This window comes from Mesoplodon bidens (genome assembly GCF_964165515.1).
Source record: "Mesoplodon bidens genome assembly, chromosome: 1".
Taxonomy (NCBI): Eukaryota; Metazoa; Chordata; class Mammalia; order Artiodactyla; family Ziphiidae; genus Mesoplodon; species Mesoplodon bidens.
The window spans coordinates 70,425,635-70,448,343 of NC_138176.1; the positions used below are offsets into that span (position 1 = coordinate 70,425,635).

A 22,709-nucleotide genomic window follows, 5' to 3' on the forward strand; every position below is an offset into this window, starting at 1 on the left:
CAGTTATCTGCTAAAGTTCATCTTATCATTTAATTTCCTAAACATATTCATCATAGCTGATTATTCTAATGTCCAATATCTTGTGGGTATGTTTCTATTATCCATTTTTTCTCTTTATTTTTGGTCGATTCTTATCTGTTTGCAAGTCTGGTTATTTTTATTGAATGCTGGACAGTGTTATTAAAAATTGTAGAGATAATTTGAGACTTTGAATGCTGGGATCTTCCTCCAGAGAGGATTTATCTTACTTCTAGCAGGGATTTCAGAAAGTGACAAATCAACGACTCCATTTGTGAATTTAGCTGATTCAAAATTAGGTCTTTACAAGGGATGATTCCTTATTCTTAGGATGAGGGCCCCCAGCTATAAGCCTGGAGTGTTTGCCAGGTCTCTTCTCCTTGGTAAACTGATTGACAGTGCTTTGTTCAACTTTTCAGGCTGTCAGAAAATACCTCAAGTTATAAAACCAAACGTCGAGCCTCCTGGGTAGACCGAGGTTTTCTACGTGACTCATTGGGATAGGAACTCAGAAATAGCTCATGATTTCAGTTTTGGATGTGTTAATTCTGAGAGCTATTTAAGAAATTTGAGTGGATATGTACTGAAGGCAGCTGCATATATGCACCTGAAACTTGGGGCAGAACGTGATAAAGTTAAAAAATTAGTAAAAGAACAGTTGGCTGAATATAACCCAGGTCAGCACCATGTCTGAGAGGATGGGCAGCAGGGGATGGGATAATTCTAACCTACTACCTCTGTAAAGGCTCCCTGTGGGGCATGACTATTTGGGGTATTTCTTGGTGGGTCAATGTATTAGGATTCTCCAGAGAAACAGAACCTATAGATATAGATATAGATATAGAGAGAGAAGCTGAGATGTCCCAAGATCTGCAGCTGACAAGCTGGAGACTCAGGAGAACCAGTATGTAGTTTCAGTCCAAAGTCCAAAGGCCTGAGAACCAGGAGGGCTCATGGTGTAAGATCCAGTCTGAAGACAGCAGTCTCAAGACCCAGGAAAAGCCAGTTGTTCAGTTTGAGTCCAAAAAGAGAAACCTATATCCCACTCAAGGCCTTCAGGCAGGAGAAGTTCCCTCTTACTCAAGGGTAAGTCAGCTTTTTCCTCTCTTCAGACCTTCAACGGATTGGATGAGGCCCACCCACATTAGGGAGGACAGTCTGCTTTACACAGTCTACCAATTCAAATGTTAACCTCCTACAGAAACACCCTCACAGAAGTTCTCAGAATGATGTTTGATCGCATGTCCAGGCACCCCACGGCCCAGTCAAGCTGTCACATAACATTAACCAGTCACACTCAGTGAAGCCAAGAATATTGACCCCTCAGCCCGGCACCCACTTTCTCCAAAGGTCCACACAGTGCATCCTGCAGGGGCATGACCTGCTCTTACGCTCAGCTCTCCGGAGGCTGGCTCTCCGCAGCAGCGCCATCACCACCCTGACCCAGATGAGACTGTCAGGGAAGAAGAGCCTTCTCCAGGAGTTGCGCGAACAGCACGCCCTGGAGCAGGACTCTTCCCAGTGTCTGGACGAGCATCAGTGGCAGCTGCTCAGAGCCTTGGTAAGACTGTGCGTCAGCCCCCTGCCCTGCAGACAGGAATGCTGCTTCCTCAGCTTCCAGGTTCCAGCCCGGTTTAGCCAAAACCCCAAACCTGCCCCAGCATCGTTGTGGGGTCAGGACAATGGCAGCCCCCCGTGTAGTGGGGCACCCAGTATGCCCAAAGTTTCTGGTGTACATTATAATGAGAATTACACTAAAAACGCACATGAAATCAGAGCACGGATAGGTACAGTCATCATCGGGCATTGGGAGAAAAGGGCTCTGTAGTCTGTTTTAAGGTTTTAACAAATCAAAAGAAAGACTTTGTAAATTGTGGGACTGGGATTTAAACCCAAGCAGGCTGACTCCAGGTCTCCTGTAGCCACTGAGCTATAGGAGCAGCTGATGTTTTTTGACCCCTTCGTGAGGGACAAGCTCACAGTCTCTTGTGCTCGGCCCAGGAGGGCTTGGTGGGAAGCAGGCAGGACTTACTGCCCTACCTCTGATTCCCCCACCTCCTTCTCCAGCTCTTATTCCTTCAAGGAAAGGAATCCCCATAGGCCTTGTGTTGGCCTCCATGATGTCCCAGACTACTCGCAGACTCAGATGTGACTTTAGAACCCGCTCTGCTGTGGGACTTATAGAAAGTTACTTAGCCTCTCTGAGCCTCTGTGTCCTCATCACTGCTAGTGTTCAGGCCTCACGGTGTTTGGGATGAATGAGGAAGTGCTTGTATATGTGAGAAGCCACAGATGGCACTGGGCACATGGTTGGTGCTCAATAAATGCCTTGGGGGATCTTCAAGATACCCAGGCTCATCAAGTGCATATAGAGGTCCCCACTTTCCACCCCTTCTCCATCCCTTCTCCAACCTTCCTGGGACCCCGGGCAGGGCCGCCCGTACATCCTGGTCCTGGCCCTGACCGGAGCATCCGTGCAGGGCAGCAGTGGGGCTCCAACCTCTCCCTGCCCATCCTTTTCAGGAGGCGCGCATCCTGGAGGAGGCTGGCCGGCTGGAGGAGGAGACGCAGCAGACACGGCTGCAGCTTCGGCAGCAGCTCCTGGCCGAGGCCCAGGAAGTCGGGCAGCTCCTACAGCAGCACACAGAGCGGGCCATCGGGCAGACGCTGCTGGGCCACGCGCGGAACATGGCCTCCAAGAGCCGGGCCAAGGACAGGGATGACTTCAAGGTGCGAGGCTACCCCGGCCCCAGGGAGCCCGAGGCACAGGAGACTTTGGGCTTGGGGTGGGGGGCAGGGGCGGACAAGAGGGAGGATTTGGGCAGAGCAGCAGCCGGGGCCTGCCCAGGAGCTTCTGGCCTCGCAGGGCTTACCTGGCTCCGCTGAGCCTCCTTTTCCTCATCCGTAAGAGGGAAGGCCTCCCCCATGGAGCAGTGAGGGCTTGCGCCTGCTGCCTGGCCCCGTGTCACATCTTTCTGAGCCCTGGCTCAGTCCTTGCAGCAGCTCCGAGAGGGACGTGGTTTCACCCAGAGCCGCCCAGCCGGTCAGTGGCTGACGCAGGATTCGAACTGAAGCCCCTCTCCCAGGGAGAGACATGGACGCTCCCTGCCTCTGGCCGCCTCTGCGGAGACCTAAGTGTTGGTGGCGTTGGCCCTGACAGCTGAGCAATGCAGCTAAAATCAGTCTGACTTGAGTAAGCACTGGCTTACTCCTTGTACTGACGGTGATGACAAACCACAGGCGTGCAAATAGCCATAGCAAGAAGTGACGTGAGCGTTGCCCTTCTACGTCTGCAGGAGGGCTTTGTCTGCCTCATCTCACTGGGCTCTCACCACAGCCCTCGCACAGAAAGGATGATTTTTCTTTCCGTCATTCAGGTGGGAAGACTGAGGCTTATCATTGGGCAAAAGACATGTTTAAAGCCTCCCAGCCTTAGTGAGTGGCTGGGACCTGAGGCTGGCCTTGCCCTGCATGACCGGTGCGTATGCTCGGCTTCTCCTTGGCTGCCTCCTCACTCGGGCCATAAAAAAAGGCAAGGCACCCTGTGTATTGCACACCACGGCAGAGAGAGTCCATGACCGGCACCCACTGGAGGTGTCGCAGATCTGCGGCTGGCCGCAGACCCACATCAGGATATGCCAGGACACTTGTGGGCACCTTCCATGAGTCCTTTCATTTACGTAAAGTCACACATCTGCACAGTAAAGAGGTTGGACCCACATTTCTGAGACACCCCTTGTCGTTCTAAATCTCTCACATCTGCCGCACATCATCCAGACATCAGGGCTAGCGATGCTGGATGGGTCTCTTCCTTCCCCTAAGATTCTACAACTCTGACCTAATCAACGGTCATTACAGGAAAACAGAATGAAATAAGAGTTTGGCATATTTTGTCCTCACCTTCCCCAAGGGACTCTGATTCAGAATTAGATGATGAAGAACACCCCTCCCCGCCCCCAGTACACACACGCACCAGAAAGAACATGGGCTCAGTATCTGGAAGGATGTTCATTTCACAGGGCTCCTTGGCCCCAGGCCCTGCGGCAGGTGCTGGGATAGAGAGTAGCCAGGTGGCAGCATTCCTGCCTTCAAGGAGCTTACGATCTACTGGGAGAGGACACGCTAACCCTTGAGAAGTTTTGCAGAAACTGAGACACCGGCAGTGCCTGAGGGAGATTGAGAGAGGGCTGAAAAGTTGGAGCTACTCAAGCAAATGTGTTTGCTGATTCGAATGGTACACTAGCTGGAAAAACTAATGAGGAGAGAATGGTGGAGGCCCTGGAGAGGAGTGGAGGGGTGGGATGCAGAGGGGGTACACACCACTTCCCTGTGACAGGAAGACAGACGGACAGAAGGCGTGATGTGCAGGCGGGTTTGCTGACTTGAGAGGGAAGAAGAGGGACTTCCTGTCTCCTGCGTTCCATGTGCTAAATGAAATTCAAGGAAGGCCACTGGCCATCAGTGGGAGCTCCTGACTGGAAGTGCAAGGCCAGAGCCCAGAGTCCTCGTGGGGGGTGGAATCAGATGTAGATGTCCGACAGAGAGGTAGAGAGAACCAGCCACAGTAAGGGAAGAGCAGGGCCCGGGAGTGAGAAGGTGGGCTCTCACCTGCTCTGCATCCTGAGCTGCAACCCTCCTCACCTCCACAGCTTCCGTCCACACCTGCAGATCAGGGAACATTTTTTAGGCCTTGGAACATAACCAATCACTCAACAATAATAAAAACAATAAATAAATATCAAACAATATTTTTTTCTTGCCCAAAGCTTGGAACCATTCAGTAAATGCTGAAATGGGGGCTCTGGAACCTGACTTTTGCCCATCATCTTATGAAGTAAAAGATGGTGATTTTGCCAGTGCACAACCAACATGTCCCTGATGATGGGACATCTCAGCATTTCCTTTCTGTTCTGCTTTGGGTCTGAAGGTATATCACTGAGGAATGCATGTAACTGCAAGGGACAAAAATAAATAGAAGTTACTGATCTCACATAACAAGAAATGTGGAAGTAGGTGGTTCTAGGCTGGCACAGAGGCTCTGTGATAGGACCAAGGACCAGATTCTCTCTTTCTGATCCATCATTCTTGGTGTTGGTTGGTTGCCTCATAGTCTCAAAATGGCCACTGCCACTCCAGACATCAAGTTTGCATTCCAGGCAGGAAGAGGGAAACAGCAAAGTCTTTCACCCCCACCAAGGCTTTGCCTTAATGTTCGGAAAGGGTAGGCCCTCAGCAGACTTTCCCTTATATTTCATCTCATTGGCCAGAACTGGGTCATACAGTCAGCCTCAGACCATCCCTGACAAAGGAAAATAAGATTATCGAAACTGGTTTAAACCAGCCACTCACTGTCTGCCTGCTCCTGACCAGCCAAGGTTGAGTGTGGGTGGAATATGGGAGCCAGGACCATGTCGGCCATGGCTGGCTCCACATGTGCCCTCTGCCGAGACTTGTCCCTCCTGCCCACAGAGATCACTGATGGAGGCGGCCGTGGAAAGCGTCTACGTGACCAGCGCTGGTGTCGGCCGGCTCGTGCACGCGTATTATCAGCAGATCAGGAGGGTCATGCAGGACCACGAGGAAAGAAAGCTGCATCATCTGAAGACCCTACAGGGTATAGCACCCTTCCACTGGGAAGCCCTGCCAACAACAAGCCAAACATGCTCTTAGTTGGGGACAGGGCAAGATGTCAGGTTTTTCAAACTTTATTTTGGGAGATTTAATTTTTTTAATGTTTTATGTATTTATTTATCTCCTGCTCTGTCCCCAAAAGGCTTTTGAAAAAGCACTTAAAGAAACATATCCATACAGTACAGTAGGATTTTTTTTTAAAGTAGGCTAATCAGGACAAGGACAGGACAGTGAGGTGGAGTTGGGGTTAGGCCATCGTCTGGGACATACGTCATCAGATCCCTACTTAGAGGTGACATGGGTTTGGCTTTGGACGTCCTGGTGGCCAAAGAGGTAGAAATTTCCTCAAGTAAAGCTGTCACAGTGTCCATAAGAAAAGGCTAGTGGCTCATAAATGTGCCTGAGACCCAGACAGCTTTCCCCTATGGGCTCTTGTAAGAGGCCACCCAGGGGATGGAATGGACAAGATCCCCAAGGCCAGCAAGAACGTGGTGTAGTAACAGACAAAATCCAGTTCCTTAAAGCCTGTTCTTGTAACATCCCTCCCTGCATCCAGGGCTTCAGAACAAAGTAGAATTCCATGTTCTCTGATGGATGCTTCCTGGAGGGTCCAAGATCCCTAGACGAAGGACCGGCAGCGGGTCCTGGGGGCAGGTCTCCTGTGAATATTATGTTTCTCAATAAGCTCAGCTGCCACTTTTCTCTTCCGCTTGCCCTGGGGAATTTGAGCCCTACATCCAGATAAAATCTGGGACACGCCCAGAAATCTGCCAGCTGGCTACAGATCCTTCCTGATGTTTTTCCAAAGTAAGGGTTGGTCTCCTTCAGCAGGAGACAGATGAGACTGATCGCCTCTGCAGAACGTTCAGGGACCAGGGTGCTCACATCCCCTCTCTAGGCCTCGGTTTCTGCATCTGCAGGGCTAGGGTTGGGTTCCCCCTTCATACATTCTCTCATTATAACTATGGTCCAATAAATAGGCAGTTAATTCAGGTGGTAGTACGAATCCAGTAGAAAATAATTTTAGTCTTCATCATCTGTTTCAAAATATACCATTGTTTTAAATTAAAAAAAAAAAGAATAAGCAGGTTCTGATACGCAGACCAGTGCACCTTGGACTCAGAGGCTAAACCTCCCAGCTCCTTGGAAAGTACCCAGTTCAGCACCCATGTCTGTAAGGCTAACTGCACTGCTACAGCTCTGCTTGTTGAATGGTTTTTCCTTCCTGGTGTGGATTTTTATCCATTTGTGGTGGCCCTTTAGTGTTAACTCTTTCTTATTCGGCTCCCGTTTCTCCTGATACTTACAAGAAAGCCGGGCCTGAGCAGTTGCAGGGAGAGCCGGGGTGCTGCCCTCCTGGGTTCGCAGGGTGTGATGGAAGCTGCAGCATCCTCACGCACACGAAGTCCTTCCCAGGGTGAACTGTGGTGCTGGTAGAGGCACACCTGAGAGCACGTGTGTCCTGCTGATCCCTGCACCTCAGCTCCCAGGCCAGACCTGGCAGTGTCAGTCCTTCAGACATGCACCCTGACCGTTGTGTGTATGTTAAATGCTCTAGGTGAGAGAATGGAAAATTTCAAGCTGCGGAAAAAGCAGGAACTCGGTGATCCTTCGTCAGGGGCCGAGGTAGCGGGTGGAGCTCAGGAAGCCTCCGGAGCTGTGCACCAGAGGTGAGGCCTCACTGCTGTCTGCAGGTCCCCACGCGGGCCATCCTGGCCCCTGTGCATTGCACGTGTCTCTCGGCACTGACCTTACATTCAGTGCAAGTGACGCTGACACTCTCGGCAGCTGACCTCCTGCACATTCGCCTGTGGACCCGGGTCTCCTCTGCCTCCCCCGCTGCGTGGAAGCCCATGAGCTCCTGTCTGGCTGTCCCTTCTATGCACGGCCCCTGCAAGGGACCTGGCGCAAGGGCACAAGTCAAGGTGTGGCGGGAGCTTCCTTTCCAGGTCTGAGTGGTCGTCACAGCCCTGAACTGGCACCTCCTCTCTGATCCGTGCTGAGGGTTCCCCCAGAAGCAGACCCTGAGCCAAGGGCCTGGGGGGCAGGTGAGCCCAGGAAGCACAGGGAGGGAGCAGGGGAATGAGGACGAAGGCTGTTTGCCATAACAAGGACCCACCGCGAATCACACGCTGTGTTGTCTCAGGGATCCAGAGGTCAAAAGTCGGGCGGGCGCCGCCGGTTTCTCTGGGCCTCACAGGCCGAAATCAAGGTGTTGCTGGCCGGGCTCTCATCGGAAGCTCTGGAAGCTTCCACGCTTCTTCAGGTGTCGGCAGAATCCAGTTCCTTGTAGAACGGAGGTCCCGTTTCCTTGTGGTTACCGGCTGGCCCCCACAACGTCCCATCGGCCGCTCTCTGGTCTTTGCACGTGGCCCCTGCATCTCGGAGCATTAAGTCCTGCCTACACTTGGAATCTCTTCTGCTGCATCTCTCTGACCCCAGCTGGGGAAGCTTCTCTGCTTGTATGGGCTCTGGTGATATGAGACTCACCAAGATAATCCAGGATAATCTCCAAATTTACATCAGTAACCTTAATCACGCCTACAAAGTCCCGATTGCCGTGTAACATAACATCTTCACACATTCCAGGGATTAGGGCGTGGACACCTTTGGGGGCCGCTGAGCAGCCTACCACATGGGAGAAAAGCCAGTAAGCCCTGTGATGATGAGGGGTTTCCATGGCAACTGAGGCCCAACCCTGGTCTGGACCTCCTGAGAGATTGTGCAGAACTCAACTTCCAATTATGCCAGCAAGGGGCAAGGAAAATAGGGGATTTGTCTACCAACCCCCTTCCACATTGGTTGAGGGTCTGTCCTGGAGCTGTTAACTCTCCAGCCTTCCCAGGCATCCCTGAGCTGGCCAAGCCCCCCGCCCCCTTCATGGCCGGAGGAAGCCCTGGTACCTGGTCGCAGGTGCGTGTAAGATGCCATTGGTGCGTGTGGGAACTGTCCACTGAAGGGCACCCGGCCACCAGGTGGGCTGAGGAGATGTGGGCTCAGCACCGACAAGTCCCTGTAAGCACCTACTTAGGTCCTGAGCTAGGCACGGGGGACAGCGCCTCCCACCCGAGTGCTCACAGCCTGCAGGGAGAGACGGACAAGTAAAGAAATGGCTGTAAGTTGGTGCAGGCGCTATGATGAGGGGAGGGGGCACTGCAGATCCACAGCAGGGGCAGGGATCCCTTGTCTAAGGAGAGGCATCCCGCCGGCTGGAAGCAGCAGCAAGACCACCGCTCTGCACGGTAAAGAAGCGCAGGTCCATGCCACGCCATGAGTAAATCCCAGCCCTCCTCTGATGCTCATTTAGGAAACAGGAACCACAGCGTCCCCTGGGTCAGAGTGAGTCCAACATCCTCTCCGTAAATCCTCTGGCCATTAACAGCGGTCAGTAAATGCCCTGCCCTTGGGTTGAGGCTGGGGCTTGCTCTGACTGTCGCATATCCATCAAACTACAGTCCAGCGGTTCTCAGATCTGGGGGACATCCGTCTCACTTGGCTTTCTGCTGAACATGCAGGGCCGCCCCACACCTGGAGACCCAGACTCAGGGACTTTGAGGGAGGCTCAGGTGTCTAATTGCTAACACACTCCCTCCCTCCAGGGATTCTGACGGATGTGGTGCGAGGGCTCCACTTTGACCCCAGTGACCCAAGAGGAGGGGCCTCGGCCACCACCTGGTCCAACCCTGCTGGGTTTATGGAAAATAAAAGCAAAGCCCAGTGTGGGTGTGGGTGCATGACCCAGTCTCACTGACTTAGAGGCTCATACGTGGCCGTTGATGCCCTTCCCTCCATGCCCATCTCCTTGAGTTCATAAGTGCAGTTTCTAGTGAAAGTCAGCCAGAGCTCCTAGGGACAGAGCAGTGTGGTGAGGACACGTATTGACTTTAAAAAACAAGATGACAGTAAGCCCACTTCTCAGTCAGATGGTAAATTTCAAACTGCATCTTTGGCAAAGGGGTGGGATTGTGAGTGAGCTTGCCTAGGGATACCAGGTGACGCGGTGGCGACCCCTCCCATCAGCCACATAGTGGCTGGGTCCCTTCACGCCCCGAGCCCCAGGTTCCCCATCTGTAAAATGGGGTTCAGTAACACCTACGTCATAGATGTATAACTGTGCAGATGAGCCACGCAAAGCCTGCAAAACGCTCACACACAGGCCAGCACGTGGCCAGGGCGCTGATGTCCATCATTGCTGTCAGCGCTGTCATTGCCGAGCCATCAGGCACTGCACAGTGCAATGTGAACTTCGAATAGTTCTGGAATCAGAACTCTTTCAGAATGGATTTTTTTTTTTTTTTTTTTGCGGTACGCGGGCTTCTCACTGTTGTGGCCTCTCCTGTTGTGGAGCACAGGCTCCGGATGCACAGGCTCAGCGGCCATGGCTCACGGGCCCAGCCGCTCCGCGGCATGTGGGATCTTCCCGGACCGGGGCACGAACCCGCATCCCCTGCATCGGCAGGCGGACTCTCAACCACTGCGCCACCAGGGAAGCCCCAGAATGGATTTTTTTTTTTTAATTTTCATTTCCATAGTCAAATCTGAGTCCAAACACAAGAAATCTATGAACTTACGCATCTAACCTGGTGACTCAGATCCCATAGCCAGGCCCACAGTCAGGCCGTTTCCTCCCTCCAGGACGTGCCAGGGGTCGGCAGTCCTGAAGGGGTTCCTGCTCCCAAGCTCGGGCACCACCTGGCTGTCCCAGCACAGCCTTTGTCCTCTGTGGGCTCTCTTGTCCGGGGCCCTTGTTACTCCCCTCCTGGCTTAGAGCTGCGGCCTCTGACCAGAATCCTGCTCATCCTCCCTGCTTCCCATGCTGCAACCAGGGCATCGCATAAAACACGAGGCAGCCCATGTCTCAGATTCTCCTGGACCCTCGCGTGGCTCCCCAGGCCTCGAGGGTGAAGCCCTACCCCTAACCCAGGCACACAGGCCCTTCCTGGGCAGACCTGTCACTTCGATGCATTCCCAAGAGCCAGGTCCATGGGGGAGCAGACAAGCCAGCAGATGACAGTCGAGAGTGGCCAGGACTGGTGACAGAGCGGGTATGGGGAGGAGGCTGCTCACAGAAAGAAGCCACCCAGCTTCTGTAGTGAGCCGAACAGGGGCCTGCAGAAGATATGTCCATGTCCTAATCCCTGAACCTATACATGTGACCTTATTCAGAAAAAGGTCTTTGCAGATGTCATTTATGTTAAAGATCTTGAGATGAGGACATCACCCTGGGTTATCCCAGCGGGTCCTAAATCCAATGGCAAGGGAAGCAGAGGGACATTTGACCACACACAGAGAAGATGATGTGACGACAGAGGCAGAGATTGGAGTGACACAGCCACAAGCCAAGGGGTGCACGCGGCCACCAGAAGAGGCAAGGAACATGTTCACCTCTAGAACCTCCAGAGGAAGCGTGGCCCTGTCAACTCCTTGGCTGAAGATTTCTGGGATCTTCTGTGAGAGGACAGATTTCTGTTTTTTTAAGCCCCCTAGTTTGTGGTCATTTGTTAGAGCAGCCCCAGGAAAGTAATGCATCCTCCTTGAGGGTGTGAGAGAGAACAACACTGCAGAACACTGACCTCAGCCGTATCACAGTTATTTGTTCGATATCTATCCCCCTCCCCAGCTCAAAGTGGGGCCCCGTGAGGGCAGAGACTATGAGTCTCTTATTCACAACTGTGTCTTCAAAACCCAGCATAGCACCTGGAAGTCCAGAAATACTTTTATGAATAAAGGAATGAGTGAATAGATGGATAGATGACGGATGATAGGGTCTTGTAGGATGAATAGGAGTTTGCCAGACAAAGATAACGAAGAGGGGAAAGGCATTACTGGTAGAAGGAAGAGCAGAAGCAAAAGCAGGTGGAATTTTGTGCCTTCAGATATACTCCATGGACAGCTGCCTATTGATGCTAAAAGTGACTTCTGCCTTCGGGTCTAGAAATTCAGCCCCTTTCAGAAAATCAACCACAAGATTGAAAGGAAGAAGGCAGAGAACGATTACAGAAACAGGGTGGGTGGTATTGAATGCTCCTGTTTGCTGAGGACTAGAGGAAGGTCAGCCAAGGAGGGGAGGGTATTCAAAGCAGGAGGGGAGGGGTCTCTGCTCCTGAAAGGGAGGTGGGGCCTCTCTCCAGGTCAGGGACCCTGCTTCAGCCCCAGCTCTATCCTCTGCCACTAGCGGTAATGAGGCTGCTGTATTCGGGGTTTCTCAGACTCTGCATCCTAGGAAACGAGCCTTCTGTTTTACAAGGGAGGAGTTAGGGCAATTCTGAGATTTTAAAGACAGGTCCTATCGGGGGACCATCTCCCTGCTCCCTGCCATACCCTGGGGTTAAAATGATTTTCTCATATGAAGATGCCACTTGCAGCCCAGCCGCTTTGCAGCTGTGGGGCCTCAGGGTTGCCCCCAGCCCTCTGAGCTTCTCCCGAGCTTTTCTCCTCTCTGTCCTGCTGATGTCACCAAGCCACCCTGAAGATCAAGTGAAAAATGTGTGTGTGAGACTCTGTAAATTCTCAAGTGTCGATCAGATGGCATCTGCTTTTCTGATGAGTCAGCCGCTGGTGGAGGGGCTCGAGCTGTGTCCACGGGGCATGTGGCCACAGTAAATCGTGCCCGCGATGGCCATTCTTCTGGCTCCAAGGGCTCAGGGATGGCCGTCGGTCACTAGTTCCCACGACTCAGCAGGCCTTGGGGAAAGGTTCGTGCTGGGTCTGACAAACCTGCTGGAAGGGCAGCGCTGACAGCCTTCGTTCCTTCCCCCAGGATGTTGGCGCAGCAGAAAAAGTTCCTGGCCCAGTTCACGGCACACCAGCGGACCCGCCGGGACGCGTGGAAGCAGAGCGCGAGGGTCATGGACCATCTGGAAGCCCAGCTTGAGACCCAGCTACAGGTACAGCTTCTGAAAGCGGGCCTTTGCAAAGTGGGCAGTGGTTAACAGGGGAGTGGAAATAGTAAAAGGCTAAGCTCATGACCACAGGTCAGCACTGGAGCCTTTGTGAGGACCACATGCCCTGCTCGGGACCCCCTCAACCCCCGCTAGTCTCACAGGCTGATGACGCACCAGCCTCGCTGCTCAACTGTGAACTTTGATTCCCCCGGGTCTGCAGCACCCAGCTCCGTGCCAGGCCCTGACCACTCATCAGTTTTGTCTGTTGAGCTGAAAGGAATGAGCGTCTCCCTGTGTGTGAATCGCCACCATGCGGACCTCTTGGCGTCACGGCAAACATCAGTATCATTCAGTGCTGCTGTGACTAAGGTTTGCACTTTCCCTAGAACATACAGGAAGCTCAGCTTTCATGATATCCTGTGGATATCTCATCCCAGAAAAATCTCATCAGTGTGAGATTATAAGGTGCGGCTTTAAAGCAAAGTGGCTGCCTGTAAAAAAATTCAAACATTCCAGAATGCAAGTGCTGAGCGGAGTGTTGGCGCCATCTGAGTGTTCGCCCCCAGTGTGGCCGTGACATCTGAGACGATGATGAGGAAGATGTTAATGGTGGCTAACATCTATTCCCTGAGGGTCTCTTGTAGACAGTCACTGAGCAGAGAGCTTTACATCCACCACCTAAAGTCCTACTCCGACAGCCAAGGAGCGGGTTACACCCAGTATCCCATTTACAGATGAGGAAACTGAGGCCCCGAGAGGTAAGTCACCTCCCAGTGCCCCACAGTTAATAAGCCACGGAATCCGGGTCTGGCTGTTAATCAATGGTGTTGGCAGTTAAGGACTCAGACTCGAGTCAGGCAGGGGTGCACTTGACCCTGGTTCTGCTGCCCTCACCGAGCCCCTCGCACCTCAGCGTTCTCATCTGTAAAGTGGGATCCATGGCTGGTGTGAGCGAGGATGGATGGTTAGCTTCCCCCGCATCACACGTGCCTCTGCCTGCTCCTGGTGTTTCTGAATGCCTCTTGGAGAGTCCTCCTCCACTTGGGGACGCGGTCCTGTCCCCACTCTGAGAGCGCCCCCTCGTGCTGATGGAAGGCGATGTAGAGGCGGAGCAGGGCAGAGGGAGGCCCAGCTGACCCTCTCTCTCTGCATCCAGGAAGCTGAGCAGAGCTTCATCTCAGAGTTGGCGGCGCTGGCCCGGGTGCCCCTTGCCGAAAGTAAACCGTTTTCCAATAAACATGGGCTGTCAGGTGAGTCATAGAAGGCGATGCCCTGCAGGCTCTCCGGGCTGGGAGTATAGCTTCTAGCACCGGGTCTACGACTAACTGGCGTGTGGCCCCAGACACCGCACTTACCCTCTCTGAGCTTCTGTGTCCTGTCTGTAGATGAGCGGCTAGGCTAGGATGCCCCTGTGTCCCTGACCCTTCCAAATGCAATAATTCCGATTCCTGGGTCTGCCGCTCAGTAGCTGACTCTCGTCTCTGACTCTGTTTCCCCATCTGTAAAATGGGGATAATTAGCCCTCCTCCCTTGGCCAGCAGAACTTCAGGGACATCATAGAGTGCTGTAGCCTCTAACGGGATAGCAAGGGGAAGGTGTGTAAAGTCACGGAGGGCTATTAAAATAAAAGCTATGGTACTGGAGCTGCGTTCTAGGTTCTTAACTGCTTCGGAAGGGAAGGCTGCCCGTCCGCTGGGTGTGGTAGAAACACAGCAGGAGCCTGGCCGACTGAGTTTGAATCCTAGCTCTGCCACCTTTCAGCCTTGTGGGCTTGGGATAGCTCTCACCCCCCGCGAGGTCTGTTTCCTCACAAGCTAAATGGGTCTAAGAGCAGTAGATACTGAGTGCATACTTGGCCCCCAGAGGTACTCAAACAATGATGGGGTGGCGTGAGGCCAAGAGACGCTGTCACCTACCCAGAGTCACAGAGCCAGTTTCTGGGTTCACGTGTCTCCTGCAGAGAAACCCCTAAGGACCAAAAGGAAGAAGCCGGCACCCCGGGACAGAGGGGACTTTGGGGGGCCCAAGGATGACGACCCTGCCTCAGGGGGCCCCCCCTCAGGATCACTCAGGTACACCGGGGCCCTTGTTGATCACCTAAATCTGGGCAGGAAATCCAGCGCCTCTCAGAGGTGTTGACTCCGGTCCGAGAAATGATGGGTGATAATGGGAAGTGTTGGTATTACTGTTACTGCTATTATTAGTGTCCAGTTTGGCCAGGTCCGCCACCACCCACGCCCCCCAGCCCGTCAGCATCCAGCCTGAGTAGCTGGCAATCCCAGGCCTCAACAGGGCGCTGCCAGCTACAGATGCTTCCAGATTTATGGTAGGGTGGATCCATCCTGGGGTGCCTCAGTCGTCTGAGCATGGGTTGGACCTCCCACCAAAGAGAGGGAAACTGGGAGTTTCTTTTGTTTCTTAACAGCCCATGTCAAAATGCAGACTGTTTTGATGGCCTGTCACCGCCTTTTCATGTGATCAGATTGGATGCATTGTTATTGCATCTAGACAGACCTGGAATCAAAGTTCTGACCAACTGCATTTCTTCCATATTTTAAGCAGCAAAAGGCTGAGCCAGCAAGAAAGTGAGGTTGGTGACAGTGAGAATTCCAAGAAGATGCTAAAGAGAAGAAGCAATCTGTAGCTTAAGCCTGGTCGGGAGGACGGAACCTGAAGACCCCATCTGAATGCCACCTGCCTCTCCCCCAGGCAGTGAGGAGGGACTGGCCACCCTGGGGTGGGGGACAGTGGGGTCTCCCCTCTGCCCACAGGCTTGCTGTGCAGGGATGGAGAATGGGTATCAGAGTCCCAGAGAAAGGCCTAAAAGAGCAGGGCAGACCCTACCGCCTGTGAAGATGATACCCACCCCCACCCCTGTGTTGGAAACACGTCTGCTCCAGTTTTTCAGTGTCACCTTGGCTTCGAGATGTGGCTCCGTTCCTTGGGAAGCCCCTCCTTCCTGGCTCCCCGTGCTTCCCACCCGCCGTGTCCCGATGTCACCCCGAACCTGTGTTCCACGAGCGCTAAGTGATCTCATTCCCGCCCTGGGGGCCCTCTGCTCGACAGCCTCCCAGTGGAGTTCCGCCTATAATAAAGGGATCACCAGGTGTTGCTGGTGTTTTCTGGGTCTGAGGCCTTTTCTCCTCCGTTCCCATCACCCCCGCTCTCTCTGTCCGCTGCACCATGGGCACTGGCCAACATGGATTCTCATCAGGACCCATTCCCTTCTTTGGCTCAGCCAGCAGCGAAGGCCTGGTCTCAGTGAGGGCATCTGAGGAGTCTCAGGGCCTCATGACATAGACCATGGAATCCCTGGCCGGCAGGCCTATCCTCACCCACCCTGGGGACCTAAGGACCCACAGATACATGACACCTGCATTAGGGTCTTCTGTTGGAGACACTTAAAGCACTAGGAAGGAGGCCCTGCCCAGGAGGACTTCCCCTGGGAGGGATGAGTTCTTCTGCCAGACAGCAGCCCTCCCCTAAGGAGAAATGCTTCTCCCAGTGGATGCTGAGAATATCCAGAAGCTTTCAGACCAGCCAGTGCCTTTCCCACCTGGAAAGAAAATTGCCTTTTTCTTTGAAATCAGGGATTTTCAGTCTTGGCACTATGGATATGTGGAGTGAGAACATTTCTTTGTTTGGGGGTGGGGCTGACCTGACCTGTGCATTACAGGAGGGTTAGCTGCATCCCTGGCCTCTTCCCACCAGATGCTGGAAGCACTCCCCAGTTGTGTCAACCAAAACTGTCTCCAAACATTGCCAGATATTCCCTTGGGGGCATTACCCACTGATGTAAGTCAGAGCGTGCTGACCCCGGGCAAGTCTGGGTTGGGGAGTACAGGGTTTCCACAAATTTCCGGTACACAGTGGGCTCCAGGTTATAGAAGCTCCTGTCTCAGGGATTTTCTGGACCGTTTGTGGTCTGAATTTTTATTTCTTACAACCTAGATTAGTCTCTCTTAGGAAAGCGAGGGTCCTTAACAAAAGAAGTAATCCATACTAGTTACATCGTTTGTTAAGGATACTAATCATCGGAGATCCTCAAATCCTGACTGGTCACCAGGCGAATTTCCAAAGTTTGCCAACAGCCCCCTCTAGTGGCTAAATAAAATATTTCCTTATGCTGCAGAGTCTTGTAACAAGTTTGACTTCCATCCTACAATATTTTGAGAACCTGTTTTACATAGCAATTGCTTTTGTCACATGGGTCCTGTGCACAGAGGCATTCTGAAGGCAGAGGCCTCCTATGCTGGTAACATCTGATTTGGTGACGTGAGTTTGGTAAATGGAGATGCCCTGGCAGCACCAGGATCTCTGGAAGATCCCGAGCAGTATAGGTTCAGCCTCCACGGATCTTGCATGGATGATGCTTTTGCTTAAGTGTAGCTTCCTTAGTCCAGGGGACATGTCACCTGTCACATACTGCTGGGCTGCTTAGCACAGTGTGGGGCGCATAACTCTCCATAAAGGCTTGTGGACTGCGTCTGTTTTCATCACATCAAAAATCGACTCTAGAGGTGCCTTTCATAATGGAATTGCCTCGTTCAAAACAAAACGCGACTCTCACGTCTGGAAGGACTCTCGGCTGTGTTGGGCGCAGGCTCTGGGACACCGGGGTGTGGAGGAGGACTTTCAGGCCTGATACTGAGCATGAAAACAGCACACCGAGGGCCGGGGAGAGAGGAGAAGCAAGAAGACACCGAGGATACATCTCAACCGCCCTCCCTCCGTCTGGGTTGTGTCCCCAGTTCTTATTATGGGCTGTGATGGAAGAAGGTAAAAATGGAAAGGGTTCATGAATGATGATATATTGAAGAGTTTAATGGATTAATTTTTATGCAAATTTAGCCTCTCATCTGTTTAATGGATTAAATTTTATGCAAATTTAGCCTCTGAGCTGCTAGGATGAAGCCAATGTGGTATATATGGTCAACAGAGTCTCCAGCCAACCTGGGGTTTGTCTTGCCGTCATCACTCTGGAGCTGATATTGCTGCTGCTGCAGAAGCCTCCTAACTGCTCCCGCTCTTGCCCTGCCCTGCCCCACCCTCCTCTTATCTGTCCACACTTCTTAAAACACAGATCTGACTGCTGCTCTTTAGTGGCGTTCCCTTGCTCTTAGGAGAAAAAGCAAACTCTTTAACATGGACCACAGGGCCTTGTGAGGTCTGGTATCTGCCACCCCACCAGCCCAGCTGATGCCGTTGCCCCCATCCAGCCTCTGTCTCCTCTCACGGCCTCATATGTGCCACACCCCCTGCCTACCACAGGGCCTTGGCACATGACAGTCTTCTGTCTGGAACCCTTCTGCCTCCTCCCATCCCCTTTGCCTCATTAGCTCCTAGCCATTGTTCACATATCAACAGGGCTCACTCACGACTTCAAGAGCCATCCCTGCCCACCTTGGTAAGATCAGAACCCCCTCTTTCGCTCTTAAGAACTGTCTGTATAGGGCTTCCCTGGTGGCGCAGTGGTTGAGAGTCCGCCTGCCGATGCAGGGGACATGGGTTCGTGCCCCGGTCCGGGAAGATCCCACATGCCGCAGAGTGGCTGGGCCTGTGAGCCATGGCTGCTGAGCCTGTGCGTCTGGAGCCTGTGCTCCACAACGGGAGAGGCCACAACAGTGAGAGGCCCGTGTATTGCAAAAAAAAAAAAAAAAAAAGAACAGTCTGTGTATTTTGTTGCTGGGATGGGGGAGGGGATGGTAGTTACATTCCTTTATTTCTCATCCAAGTTTGGAACCGGTTGAGATACAGGCAAAGCAGCCACAGAGATCTGTGTATCAGCTCTATAACTGATGAGGCCAAATTGGGGGACTCTGTGTCCACAAAGAGCCTGCTCATACCCCTGATCTAAACTTGCCCGCCCCCAACACAGACATAGACATGGCCCCAGTCACAGGCTTCTACCATGGGGACACCCCCCAAAACACATTGAGAGGAGTGGCGAGGGGGCCCAGATTTGGTGGGGGGGGGTTAGGGTGGGATGGGAGGATGGGAGGGTCTCTGGAACTTGTACATTGGGGCAAGGAGAGTTTCATAAAAAGCCAATAAAGTTACAAAAGGTATAAAAGAGAATATATGTTTAGAATGAGAGAGGAGAGCAGAACAAATATTTTTAGAACCTGATGAATTCCACGAAATCACAAATACAAAACTATAATTTTTTAAGTCAATGAATTGCCTAACCCACTTGTGTAATACTTTGTTCTAACATTTCTCCACTCACTGTTGTGTGCATCGGATGGCTAGATTTCCATGGACCGGTTTCTGGCTCTGCACACTTGCCTCAGTGCTCCCTCTCCTCGTTGCTGGGCGCACTTCCGGTCTGGGCGCACTGCTCGTGCCAGGTGTCACGCGACGCATTTGCGTCGTGTCCCCTGGCCTGCGCTCCGTGTCACGATGCAGGGGAGTTGGTACAGGGGGTGGCCATTTGTGCCTGGGCTGGCTGGAATTACGTCCACGGGACACGTGCCCATCCCCACTGAACCCAACTCCGTCTGCCCTAACCCAGATCCCAGATACGCCCCTGGCCTCCCAGTGTCACCTGACGGGCATCACTAACTTCGTGGTAAATTTGCATCCAAGGAAGTGTGTCCTGAGGCCGGTCATCTCCTTGGAGGAGGAAGGGAGCCACTTAGCACTCTCAGTTCTGAAAAATCAGGTGGTTTCCCTCTGCTGGGCAAGAATGAGTGAGACAGAGGCCAGGAGAGCCTCCACGTTTCTCTCCCAGAGAGCAGACGCCTCTCTCTCGGGGACATGAGGAGTGGGAGATGAGCATTCTCTACTCACTGCAAAATGCTTCCTTTATAGCACTTAGCATGGTGTGTAATTAGATGCTTTGGGTAATAATTTGGTTAATATCTGACCTTCCCCCTGGCATATATACCCATTGCTTTCCCCTACTAGGATGATGCCTAGTACTAAATAGGCACTCCTCATACACTGGTGGAAGGAAAAATGTAGGGAAGGAGGGAGGAGGGAAATTTCATTTTGGTAGAAGCCCGTTTGTTCAGGAATCTTCTTGCTCTCTTGCTCCATGAATTGGCGTCACTGAAGGAAAACTTGAAGCTAATGACACCAAATGTACTGGCATTTACTGGGACACCAGACCCGACTTACATTGCATGGATTGAAAGCTCACTGGCTTCATGTTGGTAGCTTGAAATTGGCTACAGTGAGAGTATTGGCACCATAGAAGTTAGCAGACACTACAAACTGGAGCTCCCACCCCAGCCCAGCCAAGCTCAGTGTCCAATGTTTATTTAGCAGTGTACTTCAGGACCACTAGGTTAGAAGACCATATGCTATGGTCACCCTGGTCTACAACCAAGGCTCTGCTGCATCTTAATGAGGGAAAGGATGGTCTTTTCAATAAATGGCACTGGGTCGATTGGATTCTATATGAAAAAAAAAGCAAGGCTTGAGCCCTATTTTACACTGTGTACGAATATTAATGAGAGATGGGTCATAGATCTAAATGTGAAAGATAAAACTTCTAGAAGGAAACTCAGAAGACTATTGTGGTAGCAGAATAGTGCCCCCTCCCCAAGACTTCCACATCCTAATTCCTGGAAACTGTGACGGTGCTATGCTCTCTGCAAAGGGGAAGTAAGGGGGCAGATGAATGAATAGGAGAATAGTTAGCCTTCCCCTAGAGTTCCCACCTCCTCCTACCATTTCAAGAGATAATGAAAAGAATGTTACTTTAAAGGAATGCTGCAGCTCAGCCTCCTAGAATTAAGGCTTGTCTGTCTTGCAGCTGCCAGGACCCCTGTGCCTGTGCCTCTTGGGAACCTAATGTAGGACAGGGGTGCTGGCAACCTCAGCAGGTAATGCCGACTGGGCAGTGGTCCGGTGACTTGGCAGCCAGGCAAGGGCCCCATCAGAGTCGGTCCTAGAGAGAGGTTGTTACGGCTGCTTCCACTTCAGCTTTTGCTCCCTGATGGGCTGGGGCGGGGGGGGGGGTGTGATGCGGGAGAGAGGAAGTGCTTTCCAGAGAGCAGGGTGGGTAACTTATTGTTGCCAACTTTACTCTTTTGGAAGTTTCTGCGTTGTCCTCTAGTAGTCCCAATGGGCCAAGGCCAAATATCAGGTCATTACCCTCCATTCTTGATCCTTCTTAGTATTTAACTTTGTTTCAAGAACATCCATAACTGACCCTAAGCCACCACCGCTCTGGACCTTTAAGTATCCTAACCCAGTGAGGGTGGGGGGAGAAGACACTAAAAGCATAAAGTAGACGTACGCCCATCCAAAGCCATCCTGCCTCAAATGACAAAGCTTAGCAGTTAGAAGCAAGGAGCTTTGGACATGTGGGTCCCGGATTTAAATATTGGCTGTGCCACTTCCTGTGTGATCTTAGATGAATTATTGACCTCTCTAGGACTCATCTGTAAAAAATGTTAATAATAGTGCCTACCTTACAGAGCACCTGACATGTAGCATGTGCTGTACAGATAATGCCACCATCACTATCACCACGACCACCACCACCATCACTATCACCATCATCACCATCAGCATCATCACGTGACATCACCATCAGCATCATCACCATCACCACCATCATCATCAGCAGCAGCAGCATCATCACCACCACCACCATCACCATCATCACCATCATCACGTGACATCACCATCAGCATCACCACCACCACCATCACCATCATCACCATCATCACGTGACATCACCATCAGCATCACCACCATCACCATCACCATCATCACCATCAGCATCATCGCGTGACATCACCATCACCACCATCATCATCACCATCAGCATCATCATCACCACCAGCAGCACCATCATCATCATCACCATCATCACTACTAACTGGTAATCAAGACAAACAACTTTGAGGTTTTACTCCTCCTTAGAATGTATACCTCCCGTGGGACTGGAGGTCAGAAATGTGAAGTTCAGAAGCTGGGCACTTCCAATCTGAGGCAGTCTGACCCACATAACAAACAGGAAGAGACAACACACCAAGGAAAGGCTGGGCGGGAGGGAAGGGACATGATGTGATTTCAACCTCTTTCACAGAAGCCCTTGGCCAGCCATCGTCCTCCTCTTCGCATCCTGGTTCTCATGACCTAACACTCCCCAAATCATGACTGGCTCCCTCTCCTCCCTCCTCCGCTCCCCCGGCTACCTAACGAGAGCGAGTCCTGCGGCAGCAAGCACCACTGTCCCGTTACTACAAAGGGGAGCACAAAGCATGAGCACCTGAGCAGCCATCACTTAAATGCAAACACCCCAGTCAGGGAGTGGGCCATTTATTTTCTTTATTTTTTCACAAGCTTTGAATTCAGAAATAAGAGTCACAATAAGTCAGTTGTTAAGTAAAAATGAGGGTGATTACAAAGGAAAACTATGTACAAAACTTTAAAAATCTGACGGCCTCGTCATCCGCCTGGGAGGGACCAGGACACGGGCACCGGGAGCAGCTGTGGCCACACCGTGGTCAGCCCTGAATGAGGGTGGGAGACCCCTTTCTGAGTGTGAACCTGGCTAGGCCTGCAGTCTGGAGCGGGCTGGAAGGACACACACAGACCGGAAAGACATCATGGCGAGTTACAGGTGCCACGAAGACCAGGGTTCCTGACACAGGACGAGAGTGATGCTTCTCTGGCAGTGGGGTGGGCTTCCTTCTCGTGTAGACCTGGGGGAGGGGACGATGAGGACACATCTTCCTGCTATGAGTTTTGGAGCTGCCCCCGAGGGCTTGAGGTCTGGGCTTCGTGTCTATGTAGGGCCTCGGCTGTCTTCTGTCGGACGCACTCACAGACTTGCAGACATAACTTAGTAACATGCATCAACTATCCTAGAACAGCTACAGGGGTGCAAGGGAACCACTCAGAGAATCGTGGAGCCCGTGGCGTCAGAAGTGGGAGGGACAGTACAAGACGAGGCTGGAACCTGTGTTCACTAAGGAGGGGCCTGGAGACGCCATGCTCTGAGGTGGACTCAGATGAACACACGACTGTGGGCAAGGGATTTCCAAGCAAACACACCACACTAGTACCACTTCTTCCTAAACCAAAAAGGAAAGAACATCATTCCATTTTCCCCCCATCAGTACCAAACGATACTGTGGGTTTCCAAACACTGAAAGGGCAAGGGATGGACATCCTTCCCAGAATCCTTCACGCTCTCTCATCCACGAGTCGCCT

The 22,709-nt window shown here is 52.2% G+C and overlaps 1 protein-coding gene across 6 annotated transcripts in view; it reads left to right on the forward strand.

Annotated features, from left to right (window-relative positions):
• EVC (EvC ciliary complex subunit 1) overlaps positions 1-17,432 on the forward strand; it is an 81,126-nt gene extending 63,694 nt beyond the window's left edge. For 4 of the 6 annotated variants that reach the window (XM_081236962.1, XM_081236965.1, XM_081236964.1 and 1 more), the window contains 8 exons: positions 1,369-1,579; positions 2,542-2,748; positions 5,488-5,632; positions 7,208-7,319; positions 12,410-12,536; positions 13,690-13,783; positions 14,494-14,605; positions 15,093-17,432. In XM_081236962.1, the coding sequence (XP_081093088.1) occupies positions 1,369-1,579; positions 2,542-2,748; positions 5,488-5,632; positions 7,208-7,319; positions 12,410-12,536; positions 13,690-13,783; positions 14,494-14,605; positions 15,093-15,177 (1,093 nt within the window). In that variant the 3' untranslated portion in view covers positions 15,178-17,432. Of the gene's footprint in view, positions 1-1,368; positions 1,580-2,541; positions 2,749-5,487; positions 5,633-7,207; positions 7,320-12,409; positions 12,537-13,689; positions 13,784-14,493; positions 14,606-15,092 lie in introns of those variants that run through there. The other 2 variants (XM_081236963.1, XM_081236967.1) reach the window with 2 other exon arrangements.
• Positions 17,433-22,709: the final 5,277 nt, after the last annotated feature.